Source organism: Rhinoderma darwinii, chromosome 10, assembly GCF_050947455.1.
Source record: "Rhinoderma darwinii isolate aRhiDar2 chromosome 10, aRhiDar2.hap1, whole genome shotgun sequence".
NCBI lineage: Eukaryota > Metazoa > Chordata > Amphibia > Anura > Rhinodermatidae > Rhinoderma > Rhinoderma darwinii.
In genome coordinates, this window is record NC_134696.1 from 40,902,227 (window position 1) to 40,925,758 (window position 23,532).

A 23,532-nucleotide genomic window follows, 5' to 3' on the forward strand; every position below is an offset into this window, starting at 1 on the left:
TTATGTACAGAAATTTTTTTTTTCTACAATTAGAAAATAAAAACAGATTAGAAAAAATACTGTTTTACTATCTGATTTTAATTAGAAAAAAAAATAAAAAGGTAATACATTCCCTTTAAAGAATATGGCCACATATCATTTTCAACTTTTCTCCAAAATCCTCATTGATTTCAAGATGTTTTCTGACCAACCTAATTTAATATAGATGACAGCAGAATATCGGTTCCATATTGCTTCACATGGGTGAGCTGATAACTCCACGTATTTTTCATTAGTCAAACACCTAATGTTCATTACAACTAGACATTTATTAAGAAACGTTAATACATTATCCAATGCATATCTATTGTAACCATCCATTACCAGTGTAGGCATATTAACCCCTTAATGACCAGCCTATTTTAAACCTTAATGACCTAGCTATTTTTTGTGTTTTTGCATCATCTCATTCCAAGAGCTTTAACTCAACATACACTACCGTTCAAAAGTTTAGGGTCACTTAGAAATTTCCTTATTTTTGAAAGAAAAGCATACTTTTTTTCAATGAAGATAACATTAAATTAATCAGAAATACACTCTATACATTGTTAATGTGCTAAATGACTATTCTAGCTGCAAACATCTGGTTTTTAATGCAATATCTACATAGGTGTATAGAGGCCCATTTCCAGCAACCATCACTCCAGTTTTCTAATGGTACATTGTGTTTGCTAACTGTGTTAGAAGGCTAATGGATGATTAGAAAACACTTGAAAACCCTTGTGCAATTATGTTAGCACCGCTGTAAACAGTTTTGTTGTTTAGAGTAGCTATAAAACTGACCTTCCTTTGAGCTAGTTGAGAATCTGGAGCATTAGATTTGTGAGTTCGATTAAACTCTCAAAATGGCTAGAAAAAAGAGAGCTTTCATGTGAAACTCGACAGTCTATTCTTGTTCTTAGAAATGAAGGCTATTCCATGCGAGAAATTGCCAAGAAACGGAAGATTTCCTACAACGGTGTGTACTACTCCCTTCAGAGGACAGCACACACAGGCTCTAACCAGAGTAGAAAGAGAAGTGGGAGGCCCCGCTGCACAACTGAGCAACAAGACAAGTACATTAGAGTCTCTAGTTTGAGAAATAGACGCCTCACAGGTCCTCAACTGGCAGCTTCATTAAATAGTACCCGCAAAACGCCAGTGTCAACGTCTACAGTGAAGAGGCGACTCCGGGATGCTGGCCTTCAGGGCAGAGTGGCAAAGAAAAATCCATATCTGAGATTGGCTAATAAAAGGAAAAGATTAATATGGCCAAAAGCACACCGACATTGGACAGAGGAAGATTGGAAAAAAGTGTTATGGACAGACGAATCAAAGTTTTAGGTGTTTGGATCACACAGAAGAACATTTGTGAGACGCAAAACAACTGATAAGATGCTGGAAGAGTGCCTGACGCCAGCTGTGAAGCATGGTGGAGGTAATGTGATGGTCTGGGGTTGCTTTGGTGCTGGTAAAGTGGGAGATTTGTACAAGGTAAAAGGGATTTTGAATAAGGAAGGCTATCACTCCATTTTGCTACGCCATGCCATACCCTGTGGACAGCGCTTGATTGGAGCCAATTTCATCCTACAACAGGACAATGACCCAAAGCACACCTCCAAATTATGCAAGAACTATTTAGGGAAGAAGCAGGCAGCTGGTATTCTATCTGTAATGGAGTGGCCAGCGCAGTCACCAGATCTCAACCCCATAGAGCTGTTGTGGGAGCAACTTGACCGTATGGTACGCAAGAAGTGCCCATCAAGCCAATCCAACTTGTGGGAGGGGCTTCTGGAAGCATGGGGTGAAATTTCTCCCGATTACCTCAGCAAATTAACGGCTAGAATGCCAAAGGTCTGCAATGCTGGAATTGCTGCAAATGGAGCATTCTTTGACGAAAGCAAAGTTTGAAGGAGAAAATTATTATTTCAAATAAAAATCATTATTTCTCACCTTGCCAATGTCTTGACTATATTTTCTAGACATTTTGCAACTCATTTGATAAATATAAGCGTGAGTTTTCATGGAAAACACAAAATTGTCTGGGTGACCCCAAACTTTTGAACGGTAGTGTGTGTGTGTGTATATATATATATATATATATATATATATATATATATATGTATTTATGGTTTTTTAATCATTTTTCGTTAACAAAATAACACATGCTAATGAAATTCAATATTTTTCACCCATTCCCAGTCCTCTGTTGACCAGTTTTTAAACTGCTTAGCCCAGCCCAGCCTCATTTGTTTTGTCAGTTTCGGTTTCTTCTAAGGTCTGCAGGCTCGAAGTCCAGAGTCCAGAAGTCTTCGTCGAGCACATCTCGTACTTATTAAAACTCCATGTTGTTCCAGCAAGCCCTACAGCTGTCTGCTAGATGCTCTGCGATTCTTTTGGCATTCCCTGATCAAAATCAAGTCATCCCGAGTAATTGTTGCCTTTTTGCGACCACATTTGCCAGAACGTCTGGGTGACTACGGTTCACTGGCCATTAGTTTCGTTCTAAATCGACTGACAGATGCTGTACTAACAATTGTTAGCTATTTCTGATCCATGAACACCTTTTTTCAGCATAATTTTAATTTTAGAACACTTTCGTGATGTTAGGTCAGGTAAGTTACCCATTATTACTGTTATGTTCTGAGTTTATTAATAACTAATGGTATAACAGATGGGACAACAGCAGTATATCTTTTTTTTACGGGCAACAAAATGGAGGAATGGACATAAACCAACAAGTATAAATATATGAGAAAAGAACATACTGCTGTAAAACTGTCATTGCTTTACAGCAACAGCTCCTTCTAGTGACACTGGTCAATATTCTATACCTAACAATACAACAAAATTACTCACGTGCAGCACAGTATCTCGCAATCATCAACTTCTGGTAGCATATAACATATCGAAACAAAGCAAAAGGTCTAATTTTATGCTGGCTTCTTTAACATTTTGTAGAAAATTGCTTTTTCATAAAGCATAGGAAACAAAAATGAATTTGTAACAATGCCAAACTGAAAACCACGAAAGAAAAGATAAAAATTTAATGAATTGTCTATATTTCTATTAATTTGGCGAACACAGTATTATTTTTAACATGGGAGTCTATGTGCGGCGGATGGCCGACCGATGCCTCTGATGGATACTATTCGTCCCATACACTCCCATATTAAAAATCAGTGAGTTTTTTGCTGGATGGCTGTGACATATACATTTGTTTTTTTTAAACATAGGAGACTATGGACGACTGATAGCGTGCGTTGGAGGCACTCACCGGAGGTATACGTGTTTTTTTTACATGTTTGTTTGACATTTGTGCCATACATCTCAGGTTATGTCGGATTTAGATAGAAAGTAGGGGAAGACACATCTGTATGCTATAACCCTATCCCAAAGAGAACTAGAAGAAATGACTGAATTCAAGTTTGAAGGTTGGAGCTGCCTACTGTACATTGTCAGATACAAAAAAAAAAAAACATCGAATTCCAGTTAGATAAAAAGATCTCCCACCCCCATGAACAGATTTCAGGCATTGTATACAGTACATATGAACAGACAGACACAACACAGAATATATGCAATTTATCATACATAAACACTTCTCAGAATCATGAATGAAAACACTCATGATAACAGCCTTCATAAAGATAATACCTGGTGAAGATACCAAAATTTCAACTCTGTATAATTTGCTTGGATTGGACATGGTATTAGCAGAGTTGACCAGAACGTATTATAAGACTTTTCTTTCTGGTCAGAAAGCAGTGGGGTTCAGGTATACTGTCCAAACAGATCATCCACGAAAAGCCCCTCTCGCTGGAACAGGAGAAAGTGAACAGATCCCACAACAAGACCAATTGGGTTCTTGTCTTTGTATCAGGTCTTTCCTTATCCTAAGTGCTTCTTCTTAATCTGTTTGGGCCGTCGGGCTTTTAGAATAGTGTAATTCGAGTATGTTGTATGCCAACTGGATATGAACGGGACATAAAATGCTCGAAACAGTTTAGAGGACCTGAAAATTATAAGAAGAGGGTTAATGCTGTGCCAAAAGGGAAAATAAATGAAACTGTACAGACAGGGAAAATTCCAGTATAAATTAAAAACATCACCTGTGTCAAGTGATACTGCAATGATAATTAGTAGAAATCAGCAATATACAATGTAAAATACTTTTGTGTCAAAACACACAAAAGTATTGTAGGTATGATACCTTTATTGGCTAACCATAAGAATTATATATGAAGCTTTCAGGGAACACAGGCTTCTTCTTCAGGCAAGTTTACAAATAAATGACTTAGAAAAAAGCATAACATTTAAAGCTGCTACACAAAGACAATTAGTACATGAGGTGATACATCAATAAGATAAGCCGGGGCAATAAAACTGAGGTTATAGGAGTGATGACTTAGGAGTTAAGGGATCTGGAGTCAGTCTGATGGGGGATGTGACGTGTGTCCATGTAGTGGCTCATAAATCCTGGTGTTAGATTGAGGCCTTGTGTCAATGACTGGAATTTTATCAGCAGCTTGAGTTCCCAAATTTTTCTCTGTCGTTCTTAAAATGACCCTTCAGTATTAGGACCTTAAAATCTGCCAAACTGTGGTCTGGTCCAGAGAAGTGTTTTCCCACGGGTGTATCCAGTGCCTGTTTTATTGTATGTCTGTGGAGATTCATCCTGGTTTGTAGTTTTTGTATGGTTTCCCCAATGTAGATTCCTTTATTGAGGCACCTTGTATACAGGATCATGTAAACGACATTGGAGGATGTACAGGAGAACGTGCCAGTGATTTTATAGTCCTGTTGCATATTTGGTATGTGGATGGTGTTTGATGACAAGATGTTGGTAAAGGTCTTGCATTTTCTACTGTCGCAAGGAAAAGTGCCAGTCTCTGATGGTGATGAGAGGGAAAACACTTCTCTGGACCAGACCAGTTTGGCAGATTTAAAAGTCCTAATACTGAAGGGTCATTTTAAGAACAACAGAGAAAGAAACATTTGGGAATTCAAGCTGATGCTAAAATTCCAGTCATTGACACAAGGCCTCAATCTAACACCTGGATTTATGAGCCACTACATGGACACACGTCACATCCCCCATCAGACTGACTCCAGATGCCTTAACTCCTAAGTCACCACCCCCATAACCTCAGCTTTACTGCCCGGCTTATCTTAATGATGTATCACCTCATGTACGAATTGTCTTTGTGTAACATTTTTAAATGTTATGCTTTTTTCTAAGCCATTTATTTGTAAACTTGCTGAAGAAGAAGCCTGTGTTCCCTGAAAGCTTCATATATAATTTTTATGGTTAGCCAATAAAGATATCATACCTATAATACTTTTGTCTTTTTTGACACAAAAGTATTTAACATTGCATATTGATTTTGGCTAACGTGGTATTACACCATATTTTACTGTACTTTGTAGAAATCAGCAACAAATGTATCACTAGCAAATGTACATAGATACTAAAGGAATTTTCAGAATATAATGTTTTATGACATGTCAATAGGACATGACAAAGCATTGATAATGCTGAATGTTACTGAATGGGCCGAATCCAGTCCAGGTCATCCATGGAGAGGTGGCCACTCGTTTGGTCACTCTACTTTGAAATGAATGGGAGTTAACAGAACCACCAAGAAGGGTATATGACAATGGAGAAGACATTTTTCCTTCCCACAAACAGAAATAAAGTGCAAAGAAAATCTCATAACCTGAGTGAAGGACGTGCTCAGGTTTAGGTAGTCAAATGTATTAGATATCTGTTGAATGATGTATTGTTTTCCGCTGAAACTTATCATTGAAGGAAAACGGACTAAATGGTTAGAACATTGACTGACATTAATAAAGGTGGTTTTATACGGACACATTTTCTGCCTGGCAATAAGCACCGATCGACAATAACAGAACATGGAACTGCACTCGTTTGCTTCATTTCCATAGAGCAATGATGAGAAGTATGGGGATAATTGACTGTTAATGCGATCGTTCGTCTCCATACAGTTTATGTCTCGTCAACACCAAATCCCGTTTACATGGGGAGACGTGCTACCGACTAGCGACCATTTTTATGGTGGCATAGAAGATGCGATCAGCCGATGAACGAGCGTTTGCTCGTTTATCGGCTGATCGCTGCCATGTTTCCACGGGCCAATGGCCGGGAACGGGCGTTCATGTGTGTACTCATTCGCCTGATCTTAGGCCTATGTAAAAAAGTCTTAACACACGTGAAAAAGTAGCTGCCAACAAACTTAAAGTCTGTTGGCACCGCCTTTAGCAGCAAGAAACCACACTGTTCCTATAATTTAACATCACATCTCTGTTGAGGAATTTCAGCTCTCTCTTTTTTGTAGCCACATGGATTTCATGAATGAACTGCATCTTTGTTTGGTTGAGGTCTTACATTTTATCAGGCTAATCCAGAAATGTTGCTGCTTCTTAAGTATTAATATGTGTAATCCGTATATTAAAATAAGCACGCTCTTACTGCATAATTCAGTTGTGCTTAAACTTATGGACAGAAGACCAGTCACTCTATGGTGCACCGCAGAATTCATGGTGCTTTCAGTAATGGCAAGTTGCCCAGGCCTTAAAATCAGCAAAGCGTCCCATCACACAACCACATGTCCATATAGAATTATCCTAAACATCTTGAATGTCATCTACATGTTTTTTGTTTGGGCAAAAATTCAATTATTTGAGTTGGATGGCAGTAACCCATTCTCTTTCACGAATGGGAATTAAATAAAGAAGGGGTTTGAAAGAGCTTGCTGAATATACTGAAATGGGCTGCACCTATACTCTGTGTTGGTGGAACTGTTTTGAATGTTTTGGTTGAGTGATGCCTTAATTATATATACACTATATATTACTATAGGTACAGAGTATCTGTCACCAGAGAGGCCATTTGCAATACCACGCACCACCCATGGACAGGTGTGGTGCTATTTCTCTAACAAAAAAGCCATGTTTTTCTAATTCCAGACAACCCCTTTAGAAGATGCAAATTTCTGGCTGTACAAGGACAATTTTTCGACATGATCTGGTGGCCATGAATGGGGGTAATATAAAAAGGGTCGTCTCAGCAGGACAACTCTGACCAATATGCCTGGGAGTCACCTGTTTCCATTAGCCAGAGGTGACAGCTCACTATAGAGAAACTATAGCTCTGGGGGACATTCAAATGGACAGTGTGTAATACTACAGTTCTCAAAGCAGTGGGAAGCTTCCCCAGTTGATAAAAGCTTATCACTGGTGGATTCTGCAGCCAGACCAGACATTAACTGTGGAATTTTGGAAGCTTCCAATAATTGAAATATCCCAATATTGTGTACAGGTAAATGAACTGCTGGAAAACCTGTGTGTGACTTTAATTTTATCACATGAACCCAGTATTATAAACCATACAGTGATATAATACAGTAAAGGGAAAATATTTTAAGGTAGCTTTAGGCTTTGTTCACTTCTGCGCCAGGGTCCCATTCCGACGGAGCTTTCCGTCGTAACGGGACCCTGACTGACAGAAACCATAGGTATTGATTCCGTCAAAATGCCGGAACCCTTGCACAACGGAGACAAACGGAAACCATTGGCACCAGATCCGTCACTATTGAAATCAATGGTGATGGAAATGCAAACCTATGGTTACCAATGGAAAGCTCCAACGCAACGGAGCCCTGACGCAGACATGAACGAAGCCTTACTTTTTCATTTTCTTATCATTGCACAAAAGGCTAATGTTGGCCATATATAAGTAAATTCCGACAGCCTTTTTCTAAACGACTTGTCGTTCACAGTTGATCTGTGAAGGTTATTCTGTACAACAATGCCACAACATAAAAGGACAAATCACCAATGGATGGGATGCAGATCTAGTATGAACGACATTACAAGACTGCACCCAACAAATCTGAAAAACTCCAACATGGCAGATTAACTTTTCAACAGATATCTGCATTTGGTCGGCATCTGTCAGGCTCATCCGTGTTATAAAAAGTCGCCGACAGTTGCCAGAAAAGGTCTCAATTCGCCGTCCAGAATCACCAGTGTATGTCCAGCAACAGTATATGATCACATTCACTAGTCGATTTATCAGATCTGTTATTCTATATCCTAATTTTTTATTCCAATGTGAACAGGGTCTATTTTGTAAGCAGTAAATAAAGTTGAGAACCTTATATTATCTCTGAAATGTCCCATAAAGTGACTACTACAAGTACAAGAATAAGGTGAATGAAAATTGATAAATCTTCAGTAATGTCAATAGCTCCACTGAGTACCAGGGGTGGTTTGAGGAGCTGCATCTCATGAGACCAATTACGCAAGGGAAGAGTGTGTCATAGCCAGAAGCAGAAACGTCTGCTCCATGAAATCCTAGCTCTCGCCTTATCTGTAATGAAATGGTTCCTGACAATGAAGTGTCTGCTCGGTGTAATTAGGTGGCTTCTCTCTAATTCAATTACCATCTCCATGTATCAGGAGATCATCTCTGAATGTAGAGGTCCTGACGTCAATTGAGCTCAATGAAACCCCCAGAGGATCAAGCTGGGCCGTCATGCCTGCTGAACTGCTTTCGTCATTAACCTTTTCTATGCAGTACTGCTTTAGGCCAATAAATTATATTTTAAATCATTACCTTTGGCCTATCCACACAAGAAATGCTACAATAAAAACAATAGCATCCGCAAAAAGAACGTGGAAGTGTACATGTATTAAACACAAAAGGCACTATTAAGGGAGAATTCACACATGCAACACCAATGATCAATGTTACAATACACGATCTAACAAGCACTATTCAAGTCAATGAGATGGAAAGTAATGAGCAATCTAAAGGGTGCCTCCATCTCACAACTCCGATAAAGATGGACCAAGCAGAAGGCCAAATATGGGTGATTCAAAAAGAGGAAGACCTACTACTAAAGAGAAAGCAATATGGTATTATTGCTATGAGCAACAGGTCATTTCCAAGCTATTAATCAGCAGCTGGAGCAGTTGCTAAGACAGATCAAGTGACCACTAGTCTACATTCAGACGAGTGTTGGCAACCTCGGACGTGAAAAACAGAAATTTTTCACGTTCGAGGTGCACCCGTGCTGGACGCGTTGTCACGCATCCCCCATAGGCTAGAATTTATGGAGGGATGCGTAACACGCAGTAAAATAGGACATGACCCTTCACACGCTCCATTGAAACGACGGTCGTGTAAACGGCCCCATTGAAATACACGAGTCCGTGTGACGGCCGTTGTTTTAACGGCCAGCATACAAACAAGATACACACTCATCTGAATGAGCCCTTAGGGATAGTATTTGGGACAGTGATGGGTTAGTGGTGTTAGGATCAGTGTTCAGGGATAGCTAAAGGGAATTATAGCCTTAGGGTCAGCTTATCGTCACCCATCATCTATTTGTTCCCATCATCCATCTAACATCATTATCTTCCTTGTCTTCAACCGGTGAGTTCCTGTTTTCATGCATTCCAGTTTCCTGCTAGAGCTGTGATACATGCCCATATTTTAATTCCCTTCAATGGTCCTGTTGGCACACAATGCGGCTCTACTGTAAGTCCTGGGGATAACATAGTACCGGGAGACACTGTTAGTCCCCAGGAGAAGGGATTGCTATAGGTGAAGCTTTGTTCTGCCGTCTTGTGGCCATCATTACAATTGTAGCATTTTCATTCATTTGTTTGGGAGTTCTCATTTGAAATGAGACTATCCTCTATACAACCATCTTGTGTGGATCTAAATAGTCGCTGTTCAGTTTGACAGTTCATGACAACACTATTCACACTGGTGTCAATCAGTGGCTGGGTGGGGCTGTAGTGTCTACAGCTTCATAGGAGGCGAGAAAGAGGGGACAGGCTGGCAAATGCACAATTGAAGCTATTCATGGGGTAGAAATAGCAAGTGAGTGCGGACGTGACATCAAGGAAAGGATGGAACACTGCTCATTGTGTCATAGTAGTCTTGGACATATCCACTGGGCACCAACATGATGCATTATCCTAATTCAAAAGAGACTTCCAAATCAGCAAAACAGCACGAACATTAGTGTATAGCGTAACTTTTAACTTGTGATCTATAAAGCTTTTGAAGCCGCCATATCTTCTTTAGGACCATTTTGGCCATTAAGATGACACAACACAACACACCACATTATAATTATTTTCATTTATGAATTCCGTATTTTATAACTTTTACAACAACACAACTTTATATGGTCTTGTTGTTTCCAGGTCAAGATGTACTTCCACCATGTTGATTATTTTCTTTTTATCCCAGAATGGGCTTTGAAATGTAGACCTACTTCTCACAATCTGTTTAGTAGACACAATTATAATAAAATGATATAAAATAAAATGTAATTGAAAATACTGAGGTGAAAAAAAACAACCATTTTCATCTTCATTGAAGTCTTGGTGCCGTTCCTTTGTCCTATGGATTTTTCTACAAATTTGTTGGGGAAGTGATTCATCCTCTGGTAACGTGCACATGGCCATTAGATGTGTTGGAGTGCTGTGTTCAATTGTGTTTGGACTGTATATATATATATATATATATATATATATATATATATATATATATATATATACACATACATACACACACATTCTCTCAAATTCCTTGATTTTTCCTAAGTGTCTCGTTCACCAGATATTTATCCACATCCAGCCTGTGTTCCCCTCTTTGTTGGTAGCATGTTGTCTAGGGTTGTGGGCACTGCTGTGGTCCTGCAGCGGTGGCTGAGCATGCGCAGCGTTCTCCTATGCCCTTAGTGTAGAGAATATCCGGGGTCACAGGAGCGCGCCTGCTGGCGCAAGTGCGGTGTCTCCCTTCCCAGACACCTCTCAGCTGCTCTAATAAGGTCTATGGGCAGCTAAAGTGCATGCACAGTAGCCCTGGAGTCATTCAACGGTGCTGCTCCAGGTTATTATTGGAAAAGTAGCACGTGCATTTCTTATATTAACTGAATACTAGAGTAATTAATATTTAAGCAATTCACTAGTTAATTTGTTAATGTGGTCCTAAGCTGGAGTTCACTTTAAAAATAGAACTAATGTTTAAAAACGGAGGTCACTGGTCAGTTGTTTTTCCATGAAACAGTTTATAGAAACTAATGCAAATTTCCAGCACAAAAACATAGCAGCAGAGCAAAACTAGAGGTTAAATCTGTCTGGAATTAGGCTTGCTTTTTTTTTTTTTTTGAGAGCAGCCTAGAGAAAGAGTATGTCTCCTCCATGGAAAGATAGTGCACGTAAGCAAGTGCGTCAGAAGGGATTAGGAAGCGCAGCTGCCTGCAGAGGCTGGAGAACACTGGGGCATCTTGTGGTGCTGCATCACAAAGCCTACGAGGGAGCCTGGCTGTGACAAGTGATTAATGAGGCATAGGCCTGCTGCAGACGTGTGTCTTATGGTTTAGTGCTGTAGGGGTTATGAGCAACACACGCACCATATATACGGATATCACTGACTGATGTCAGCGCACAATGCCTCATGCTTTCGCTACTCTTTACACTTTTTATTACATTTTAATCACTGAAAGTAAAGAGAGTGGTAAAAGTAAAAAAAACCTGACTCACTGAATAGAAACCTTTAATTGCATTAGTATTATCGCTATTTGCTATGGTAGGGGCATAGAAGTACAGCACACTATAGGTGCCTTATTAAGAATCTGTACTATGGCGATATGCATAAGCCCTTAAAATGTGGAGAACATATCTATTTATCCGATTCCAGAAGAGCCGACAAGCGGCGATTTTGGGTGATAGGTAAACACCTTTACTTATAACGGACCGGACATGTCTGTTTTAGTCAATACTTGGTTTCTCCATTAAATAAGAATTCTGGAAAATGTCTTAGAATTGTGTTCTTCCTCTTTTATTCCTCCTGGAAATGTATTAATAAATTGACAACTGGGTGTTATTACATACTCTGGGACTGTCCAATCAGTGCTGATAATGTCAGGGTCTGTAGGGAATCTCTGACCAAAAGCTTCAGAATTTTTATTTTATGGGGAATTCTAGTATTAAATACAACAAACATGTAAGGAGAGCTGATAGATGCACTTTAAATGGCTGGCGTGAGGTTAGAACATAGGTATTTTTTTTTTTACCTGGAAAAACTCCACTCTTGCCCATGGGCTGCATATGGAGCAGAGCTGCAATACCAGACGCAGTCCATGGTGCGGTTTCAAAGAAAAAATAGAAAAAAAAAACCAGATCTATTATAGGTTCAGGTCACATCACGTTTTTAAGGCATGTTGGAGGAACTGTATGCCGTGAGTATTCCTTAGTGTGCCCATAGCCCCCTTTGCACCCAGCATATGGCAAAAAAAAAAGTGTCCTTCTGGCATACGCTGGAGCGCTGTGCGTCAGCGTACCTATTTTATAACTGTATAGAAAAGCACGGTCTATCACGCTTTTTTATGCAGTTGGACACTGTAAACAAAACGTATGCCACGCAGTATTCATTTTTTTTTTACAATGGGAGTTATACAGTGGCATACGTCAGATGCATACGTTGGGGAAATACTCCCGACGTATACCTCCGAAATGCCTGAAAAACTAGATGTGAACGGAGCTCAACCCCAGACCAGGCTTTATTCCAGTCTTCTACGCTCATGGATTCTATAAAAACAACATTCGGTAGTGATTATCGATAAACGTCCCATGTTATTATGGAGGACTTACCGGTTCATTGCTTCTATATATTTCTGATAGTGAGCCATTGATTCAAAATATGCACAAAAAGTTGAGAATGGCTAATTGCTCTGTGATTGTGAACAACGCAATACGGAAACTATTCATTCTGGATAGAGATACCTCTAAGTAGACTCATGGCCACAGAAAATGTAAAGCAAAGTTATACTGGATGAATTTTATGTTCACGGGCCTCCAGGGAGGAGGACTGCTTCAATTTCCACGTGTTAAACTTTTCAGTTTATTGACAACGATCCCCAAGCATTGAACTGAAGCTATAAAAGTCATCATCAAAGTGGAGTTGGAGTGCACTTAATGGCTCTGGGTGCACCGCTGTGGGACGCACTTCACACGATTTTTACAGCTCAATTTTCCCTGATGGCTGCGCACTCCGGTTGATTAAACTTGCCAGCACCGCCCATACGTGTCAGCTTCAGTTTGTTTTACACTATTAGGGTGGTAATGGCTTATTGGTTTGAACAAACGGTAATTGTAGAATGATTTGGGATTATTTTAATATAACATTATCTGTATAATGACATAGTTACCAGGAGGAATGTGCAAAGATTAACACATCAGACAGTGAATTTAAAACCTTCAAGCAATTTATGGGAAACCACAAAAGCGTCTCATATAATGATAATGACACAATAACATCTAAAATAAATCCCTGAAAGTTATTTTGATTCTAGCATTCTAAAATTAAAATTAAATTAAAAAGACATTGATCACTGATGTCTGCCTTTAAAGAGGACCTGTCACCAATTTGGACATGTTAGTTTAAGTAAAAATAACGATTCTAGAGCATCTTTTCTAAATGTACGTCATAGTCGGGAGGGGGGAATATGAAGCGGGTTCATGGACTGAGCCTGCTCCATACAGTGCGGGTGGTAGGTGTATGTTACAGCTGACACCCCACATCAACGGCTGGGATCAGAGATAACGCCGATCCCAGCCATTTAACCACTTAGATACTGTGGTCAATAGCGACAACGGCATCTAAGCCACTAGAAGAGGGGGGAACTCTGACACCCCATCAGCCCCATAACAATTCTGGAGCATCTTTTCTTAGAACTCTGCATGGTGCTATTTCTTTGTTTTGCTACACTACTACGCTGTTTCCGTATCTCCTAAGTGAATGGGAGATACCGTATCAGCATATCGCAGTCTGTGGCATCTAAGGGGTTAAACGCCAGTGATTGTCCCCAGTCTTTGCAGAAGCACGTCAGTTGTATGTTACAGCTGACACCAGCTGTGTATGGAGCGAGCTCAGCTCCTTAGCCCGCCCCATAAACTACTTAGATAAATATACACTTAGCCGCTCTGACCACGCAATGAATCCGTAGACGGAGTCCAATAGCACTGAAGGTGTCGTCCTTTTTTTTCTCCCTATAATCCACCTTGAGGAAAGGTAAAAACACAAAGGTACAGGTGCAGCAGCGGTCAATGATGGCTGGGCTTTGTAGTTCTACAGCAGTCCCTCACTTCTTCAGATGTTTTCCAATAAGCCTACTATAGAGGAGATTACAAATAGAGTAGCACTGCCAGTAACTTGTGAAAAATGGGCTCCAAAAGAAGCTGATACGGCAAAGCCCAGGGCGGGCTGACTTGGCGTGCCACGTTTTTAATTACATGCTGATTTTAAAAATCTGTTTGTGAGTAGAAATAAATACCTTATGCTTTTCACAAGTCTATTTGTTGTCTCCTCTATAGAACTCTGCATTGTTTCACTCATGTTATTCCTCCTGGAAACGTATAAATAAATTGACAACTGGGTGTTACCATTCCCCTTGTACTCTACACAGTCTAGCACTGTCAGCACTGATTGGGCAGTGTGAGTCTGTGTATGGACACCCTCCCAACTGGTAACACCCAGTTGTCAATTTAGTCAGACATTTCTAGGAGGAATAACGGGAATGACACAATACAGAGTACTAATAAACGATGCTTCAGAATTGTTATTTCACGGGTAATACAAAAGCCGACAGGTTCCACTTTAAAAATACTAATAACTTGAAAACAGCTCATAACCCCAAATAACCTCACATTCACACCTTATTATAGCATCAGCTGGCAGAGCTACAGGAGCGCCCATTAGCCGCAATCAACGCAAGCCTTCGGAATGTGTGTTAATCCCATTTTCACGTATTAATATTTGCTGGTTTGTGTTTTGACCAGACCAGCGTTCTCTTCAACTCGATCCTATTAAGAGCAGTGTATGCCCTGACAGCTCCAGCTAGGAAGGTGAACGCCAGGCTTTCTAATGACCCCGTTACCTGGGAAACCTCACTAATGTCTCCCTTTACTGCTCGACTTGCAGCCGCTGGTGAAGAAAGTATGGGAGTATTGCATATCACATTGGACCCCTGGTGTTCTAGTTTCAGTCTACAAATGTTTGCTATAAATCCTTTGGAGGAATGCAGTATACTGACCACACATGAGCTAGAATTTGCAGCTTTAATATATGTAAATGAATGAAATATTTTTAACAGATCTTAGAAGGATAACCTGGCACCCTCCTCATTTTTAAACAGCCTATAGCACTCTTCAGGCGATCTGTGAATTTACAGGAACCTCTTTAATTGCCCCAAAAATGATCTAGTGTATAACAGAAAATTCTAGACAGGGAGGGAGGGGGAGCAAGAGATGCTGCAGCAGTATTTCTCCCTCTGAGACTTATGCTGTGATAGGATAGGGGCGCATCAGAGGGAAACATCTAATTGGTCAAAGTACACAGCACATCTGCGAAAAGCCCGCCCACTCCGTTAGCACGGACAGAAAAAAATAAAACATTTACAAAAATCATCAGAGAAGGAAAATTACTCAAAATATGCAGGTCAGACATAACCTTTGCGGCTGCACTTCATCTAGTATACTTCTACAGCTGCCTAAAGAATGAGGTGTGTGGTTTTTTTTGTTTTGTTTTTTCATATAGGTACGTTTTAAAAGGACTCTCTCTGTCTTAGGCCCTGTTCACATCAAATTGTGAGGACTTCCGACACATATCTCTGATGGAAAGCTGCAACTTATCCCACTGTATAGTGGGAAATATTGACCATATAGGTGCATGATGGACTCCGGGTGCTGGGGAACAAAAGGAAGGGGTTAACCATCTGTTTTTAAGGGCAACGACCTTTCTGCTGGTAAATGCATCCAATAATCCACTGATAGTTAAATCCCCATGGTTTTCAGCCTCCCGATGATGCCATTGTGCATGTCAGATGCGAATACCTTCAATGGACCCTGAGCTGTCTGCCCATATAAGGTATGTACCTCGATCACGTCACAGGGATTTCCTTTGAATCGATCACAGAGGGCCCCCCTTTCCTTTTTCCCTTTGAATGCCGCAACAGGTTTGATTGGATCAGAGGATTCTCTTATCTCCGCTGTTAGAGCAGGGCTGCAGCTGTGTTTTACGTCTATGCTCGTCATGATGGGGCAATATCCAGCCGCTTATGACGAGCATAGACGTCAAGCATCAGCAAGCAGTTCAGTTAGCCCGCATGGTGAACGCCTCAAAAAATAAAAATAAATAGCCAGAATGTTTTTTGGTCACCTACTCTCCCACAAAAATAATGGAATAAAAAGTGATCAGAAACACTTATGTACCCTATCGAAACTACAGCTCGCCCAGCCAAAAATAAACCCTCACACTGCTCAATCGACGGAAAAATTAAAAAGTTATGGCTCTTAGAATATGGCGGCAATTTTATTTTTATCAATTACTTTTTCCTTGTAATAGTAGTAAATCAAGGAAAACTATATAAATTTGGTATCGTCGTAATTGTATTGACCCGCAGAATAAAAGTTAACTGTAAAAATAAAACCCAAAAAACAATGGGAGAATCACAGTTTTTTTCCCCATTCTACCCCACAAATAAATTTTTCCCAGTTTTCCAGTACATTATATGGTTCAATAAATGGTGGCTTTAAAAAGTACAACTCGTCCCGTAAAAAACAAGCTCTCGTATGGCTGTATCATTGGAAAAATAAAAAAAGTTATGGCTTTTGGAAGATTGGCAGAAAAAAGCGAAAATGGAATTCCAAAAAATGGTTGCAGAAAGAAGGGGTTAATTACTAAGTAAAATTTCCTGTTATCGGCCATATCAGAGAACAGAGGGGCTGACTGTGAATAAAATGGTGAGCTCTTGTTATAGCTGCACCTTTATTAGATGTACATGAGGTTAAGTGCTCCTTTAAACAGACGTTCTAGATGAAAGTGGAAACGCAACTGCACGTTGTGCTCGGAATGATTTTCTGTCATGTTACCCTTGCTTTGAAGTTTACACATAGATAGTTCACAGCATCTAAAATTGCAGCAGCTATGACAATTGTTACATGGGGCCAAGATAACAGATACAAAAAATAAATTAAAAAAAATCTAATCTATCTCTCATATCTATCTATCGATCTATCTATCTATCTAATCTATCTATCTAATCTATCTATCTATCTATCTATCTATCTATCTATCTATCTATCTATCTATCTAATCTATCTATCTATCTATCTATCTATCTATCTATCTATCTATCTATCTATCTATCTATCTATCTATCTATCTATCTAATCTATCTATCTATCTATCTATCTATCTATCTATCTATCTATCTATCTATCTATCTATCTATCTATCTATCTATCTATCTATCTATCCATCTATCTATCTATCTATCTATCTATCTATCTATCTATCTATCTATCTATCTATCTATCTATCTATCTATCTATCTATCTATCTATCTATCTATCTATCTATCTAATATCTATCTATCTATCTACCTATCTAATATCTGTCTGTCTGTCTATCTATCTATCCATCTATCTATCTAATATCTATCTATCTATCTACCTACCTACCTATCTAATATCTATCTATCTATCTATCTATCTATCTATCTATCTATCTATCTAATATCTATCTATCTATCTATCTAATATCTATCTATCTAATATCTATCTAATATCTATCTATCTAATATCTATCTATCTATCTAATATCTATCTATCTATCTAATATCTATCTATCTAATATCTATCTATCTATCTATCTATCTATCTATCTATCTATCTATCTATCTATCTATCTATCTATCTATCTATCTATCTAATATCTATCTATCTAACTGGCTGATACCATAACGCCTCAAGTCAAGTAGATCTCCAGCGGATATATAGTAAATATGATGCACGCAATAAAATCTAATAGAAGCACTCCATGTGTTAATAAATACTTTTTTGTTTATTATAATCTCTTACCGTTAAACGTTTCAGGGTTCAAACCCCGATAGATAGATAGATATATAGATAGATAGATAGATAGATAGATAGATAGATTAGATAGATAGAATAGATAGATAGATAGATAGATAGATAGATAGATAGATAGATAGATAGATAGATAGATAGATAGATAGATAGATAGATAGATAGATAGATAGATATTCGTCCAATAAGAGACAGCACTCCAATTTGTGATAGAAAAAACGGCTTTTTATTAGCCCCTGTGCGACGTTTCGGCTCTTTACATGGAGCCTTTCTCAAGCATACAAACAGTGTAAAAGCATGTGCTATATATGGAGACCACACAACTGGTCTCATTAGGCAAGTGATTTAACATAAAACATAAATAAGTACAAAGATACAGTCATGTTGCATCAGTAAAAGTTATAAAATACAAAGAAGTGTCATTGTGTATATATGATGGTCCTCAGATCAATCCGGGCCATCCAGTTTACAGCAGAAAAATGCTAATTGGTGAACAACTTTAAAAAAAGTGCAGGTGCACATAATATAACAAATTAAAAACATGAGCCTTGTGTTTACCTCGGATCCATGTGTTCGGGTTGTAGTTCCGGCGCCTGAAAAGTGGGGTGGTGACTATCTATGACAAAGTAGTCTCTTGCTACAGCGCACTTTTGTGCATGCGCAGTACCACTATGAGGCAGGCGGCCATCTTAGTACAGCATACAAGGCCAGCAAAAAAATTAAAAGTAATCCTCTTTTTTCCTACCGTAGGTCACCTAATCTTCAGGACAGATTAGTACACTCTGATATAGGCCCTGGTAGAGCGCACAGACAAACGTATTTTACCAAAAGCAAAACAGGCTGTTTTCCGTGTCTGAATTGTGTCAATTGCCCTCTGATTCGAAAGGGCTCACAATTTATCCATCCCCAGACGAAACGAACATATGATATTAGGTTCTACTTAAATTGTAACTCAGACCATGTCATATATGTACTAGAATGTCCATGCCACCTCCTCTATGTTGGAGAAACTTCGCTCAAATTCAAAACACGGTTAAATCAACACCGCTATACGATCCGCAAAAAACGTATGGACCTTCCTGTGTCCAAGCATTATATAGAAGCTGGACACGCGGAAAAAGATATACGAGTATATTTGATAGACCATGTACCAATGTTACGTAGAGGTGGAGACCGTATTAAATCTCTCAAATATAGAGAGCTTCAATGGATTGAGAGATTGCAAACATTGAGACCTAGGGGGCTCAATGTTGACTTCATAACGCACGGTGTAGTCTAGGGATCTGCTTACACTCCGTGGGGATGTATTGTTCATAGGTCTTCCTGTATATGAACCAGTGTAAAATCTACCAAATTTGTAACCTTATCTATTTAATTTCTTCCAGATCTCTGATAAACAGAAAATATCAAGTATCACCTGTGTTTTACCTTGGATCCACAATTTCGGGGTATCGGACCATCTTTATCACATTGTTATGATTTGCTTCTTATGGTATCTTATTCAATTGCATTAAATAATATTTTATATATGAATATATCTGGCCAAAAATTTTTGTAAGGATAAAAAAAGAAAAAAAAAATTTTTGCAAAAAATTATTTTTTTTAAGGATATTGTGCACACCATGCGTTTTGTACAGCGTTTTTCATGTGTTTTTAGAAATATATATATATATATTTATTTATTTATTATTTTTTTTTGCTATCTTCCCAGGGGTAACATTACCATAATCATCATAATCCTTTCTGGATATGTATGATGACTGTCTTCCCTTTTTATTTTGCCATTTTTTATCTATAAATGGCTACCTTAAGTCTCTATCAACTGCTCTCATTTATATGCGCATCTTCAACGCAACATATTTTTGACTCTTAAAGTTATTAGTCTATATCTCACAGTGCAGTTATGATTGGTGACTGGGTGTATTCCCTGTCATCTCCATTAAATTGCATTTTTTTTGGTATCTTCTAAGTTCCCTTTATGCTGTACATGGACGCAACCGACTGTGTGCACGGTTCCTAGAATAAAGTTTTCATTTTGACAATAAGATTATACAAACATGGCCGCTGCTGGCCTTCTATGCTGTACTAAGATGGCCGCCTGCCTCATAGTGGTACTGCGCATGCACAAAAGTGCGCTGTAGCAAGAGACTACTCTGTCATAGATAGTCACCACCCCACTTTTCAGGCGCCGGAACTACAACCCGAACACATGGATCCGAGGTAAACACAAGGCTCATGTTTTTAATTTGTTATATTATGTGCACCTGCACTTTTTTTAAAGTTGTTCACCAATTAGCATTTTTCTGCTGTAAACTGGATGGCCCGGATTGATCTGAGGACCATCATATATACACAATGACACTTCTTTGTATTTTATAACTTTTACTGATGCAACATGACTGTATCTTTGTACTTATTTATGTTTTATGTTAAATCACTTGCCTAATGAGACCAGTTGTGTGGTCTCCATATATAGCACATGCTTTTACACTGTTTGTATGCTTGAGAAAGGCTCCATGTAAAGAGCCGAAACGTCGCACAGGGGCTAATAAAAAGCCGTTTTTTCTATCACAAATTGGAGTGCTGTCTCTTATTGGACGAATATCTATCTATCTATCTATCTATCTATCTATCTATCTATCTATCTATCTATCTATCTATCTATCTATCTATCTATCTATCTATCTATCGGGGTTTGAACCCTGAAACGTTTAACGGTAAGAGATTATAATAAACAAAAAAGTATTTATTAACACATGGAGTGCTTCTATTAGATTTTATTGCGTGCATCATATTTACTATATATCCGCTGGAGATCTACTTGACTTGAGGCGTTATGGTATCAGCCAACCTTAAAAGAACATACTGCTCTATGAAGCGCTTTACTCCTGTTTTTTTATCTTCAGTATTCTTTGGATAATATAAGCAGCAACTTGCTTGGTTACCATAGGCAACTGCTCCCCTTTTCCCTTGCACTGGTCTCGCAATATCTCTCCTATTGTCACCTTTAAAGCCTCTCAAGATTTTGCTTCATATACAACATTAAAAAAATTGAATATTTTATCAATGGTTTCTTTTAATGTTGATCGAATAGAACTCTCTCCGCTGCATCCGATGGGAGGGTAACATAAAGCTTTGAAGTCATTAAATCCAGTATGAGATACATATTTACAATACATGGACGCACACAGCAGGGTGTCCATAAATATGGTACACATTATTCCGGTCATAAACCTTCTTCTATTGTAGTAACAAAGGCCGAAGGCTGCAACGAGGCAAGGAAAATGAATGAATCCAGCTAGTTAGCTCTGCATGCGGGTGTATGTAGTGAAGCAGGGGAACTGATGGTATCCTCGCTGTTCAAAATCTGTGCGCCTTGCATTCTAACCTGAGCGGAGACGTGGGCTTTTACGTCAATGCTGTGTGACCTAACCTAACAAATGGCAAGAGAACAATAAGGGCCGTGCTGAGCCTAGCTCTTTTTATTTCCATGAGCCCTTGGGACTAGAAAGCAAAAACGAGTGTCTGATCTCTGGAGGGAGCGTGGAGCTGTCTGGGTATGAGGACGCACGTATGTAATGAATGATAATGTCCTAACCTTGGGACTGTGAATCCTGTCTTCTCCACCTGAGGGGCTGCTAATGACGCATGTGAAGACAGACATTTTTTTAAGATAGAGGGGAGGTGATGGCTCTGCTTTTAATGGCGTCCTTGGGGGGGACGGGACAGATTCTGTTACTGTGACAGTAAAGCACGATCATTTTCTGCAGCTATCTACACACTTCATGAGAGCAGAGATAAGTTAAGGTGCCCTTTATGAAGAAAACAGGTTTGGCTACGTCACAAGCAGTCAACCATGCAGACATGGCTATATCAGATTCAGCAGCATTTTTTATTTAGTTTTGTATGTATATGTAAATATATATATATATATATATATATATATATATATATATATATATATAGTGTGATGCGATTACACAGCTGTTGCTTAAGTAGATGGAGGAAAACAGGAATTCTGCATGATTATTTCTATTACATTCACAACCTTACTAGCACTCTCTTACTTTCCCTGCCCCATCCATATACAGTGAATGCCCACGCTTTAATATAACATTGATTGTTTCATCTAAAGAGGTTCAAAATTCTGCACTGGTTCATTTCTTAATATATCTTTATAGCTGTTTGGAGGTTTATTTTTCTGATACAGACCCCCAAATATACTGCATAGACAGAGGGGAAGATTTATTTAGACTGGCATTTCATATGCCAGTAATAATAAAGGATTCATAGTCGATGCAATACATTTATTAAGAGGCGAAAGGTCTCCCCAGGATGCTGCAGATCATACAAGGTTCTGACACCGAACAGCATCAGGGCCATATATGTGATGCAGCACTCACATTGAGTGCTGCGTCACATACAACGTCCCGAGTGCTGCGTCACATACAACGTCCTGAGTCACATACAACGTCCTGAGTGCTGCGTCACATACAACCTACTGAGTGCTGCGTCACATACAACCTACTGAGTGCTGCGTCACATACAATGTCCGGAGTGCTGCGTCACATACAACGTCCTGAGTCACATACAACGTCCTGAGTGCTGCGTCACATACAACGTCCTGAGTCACATACAACGTCCTGAGTGTTGCATCACATACAACCTACTGAGTGCTGCGTCACATACAACGTCCGGAGTGCTGCGTCACATACAACGTCCGGAGTGCTGCGTCACATACAACGTCCTGAGTGCTGCGTCACATACAACGTCCTGAGTCACATACAACGTCCTGAGTCACATACAACGTCCTGAGTGCTGCGTCACATACAACGTCCGGAGTGCTGCGTCACATACAACGTCCGGAGTGCTGCGTCACATACAACGTCCGGAGTCACATACAACGTCCTGAGTGCTGCGTCACATACAACCTACTGAGTGCTGCGTCACATACAACGTCCGGAGTGCTGCGTCACATACAACGTCCGGAGTTATGCGTCACATACAACGTCCGGAGTGCTGCGTCACATACAACGTCCGGAGTGCTGCGTCACATACAACATCCGGAGTGCTGCATCACATACAACGTCCGGGGTGCTGCGTCACATACAACGTCCCGAGTCACATACAACGTCCTGAGTGCTGCGTCACATACAACCTACTGAGTGCTGCGTCACATACAACCTACTGAGTGCTGCATCACATACAACGTCCGGAGTGCTGCGTCACATACAACGTCCGGAGTGCTGCGTCACATACAACGTCCGGAGTGCTGCGTCACATACAACGTCCGGGGTGCTGCGTCACATACAACGTCCCGAGTCACATACAACGTCCGGGGTGCTGCGTCACATACAACGTTCGGGGTGCTGCGTCACATACAACGTCCGGGGTGCTGCGTCACATACAACGTCCGGGGTGCTGCGTCACATACAACGTCCGGGGTGCTGCGTCACATACAACGTCCGGGGTGCTGCGTCACATACAACGTCCGGGGTGCTGCGTCACATACAACGTCCGGGGTGCTGCGTCACATAC

At 39.7% G+C, this 23,532-nt stretch overlaps 1 protein-coding gene across 4 annotated transcripts in view; it reads right to left on the reverse strand.

Moving 5' to 3' along the window:
• Positions 1-289: 289 nt before the first annotated feature.
• ALG9 (ALG9 alpha-1,2-mannosyltransferase) overlaps positions 290-23,532 on the reverse strand; it is a 106,413-nt gene continuing 83,170 nt past the window's right edge. For 3 of the 4 annotated variants that reach the window (XM_075839764.1, XM_075839763.1, XM_075839762.1), the window contains exon 15: positions 290-4,033. In XM_075839764.1, coding sequence (XP_075695879.1) covers positions 3,910-4,033 — 124 coding nt within the window. In that variant the 3' untranslated portion in view covers positions 290-3,909. The remainder of the gene's footprint in view (positions 4,034-23,532) is intronic. The other variant, XM_075839765.1, reaches the window with a different exon arrangement.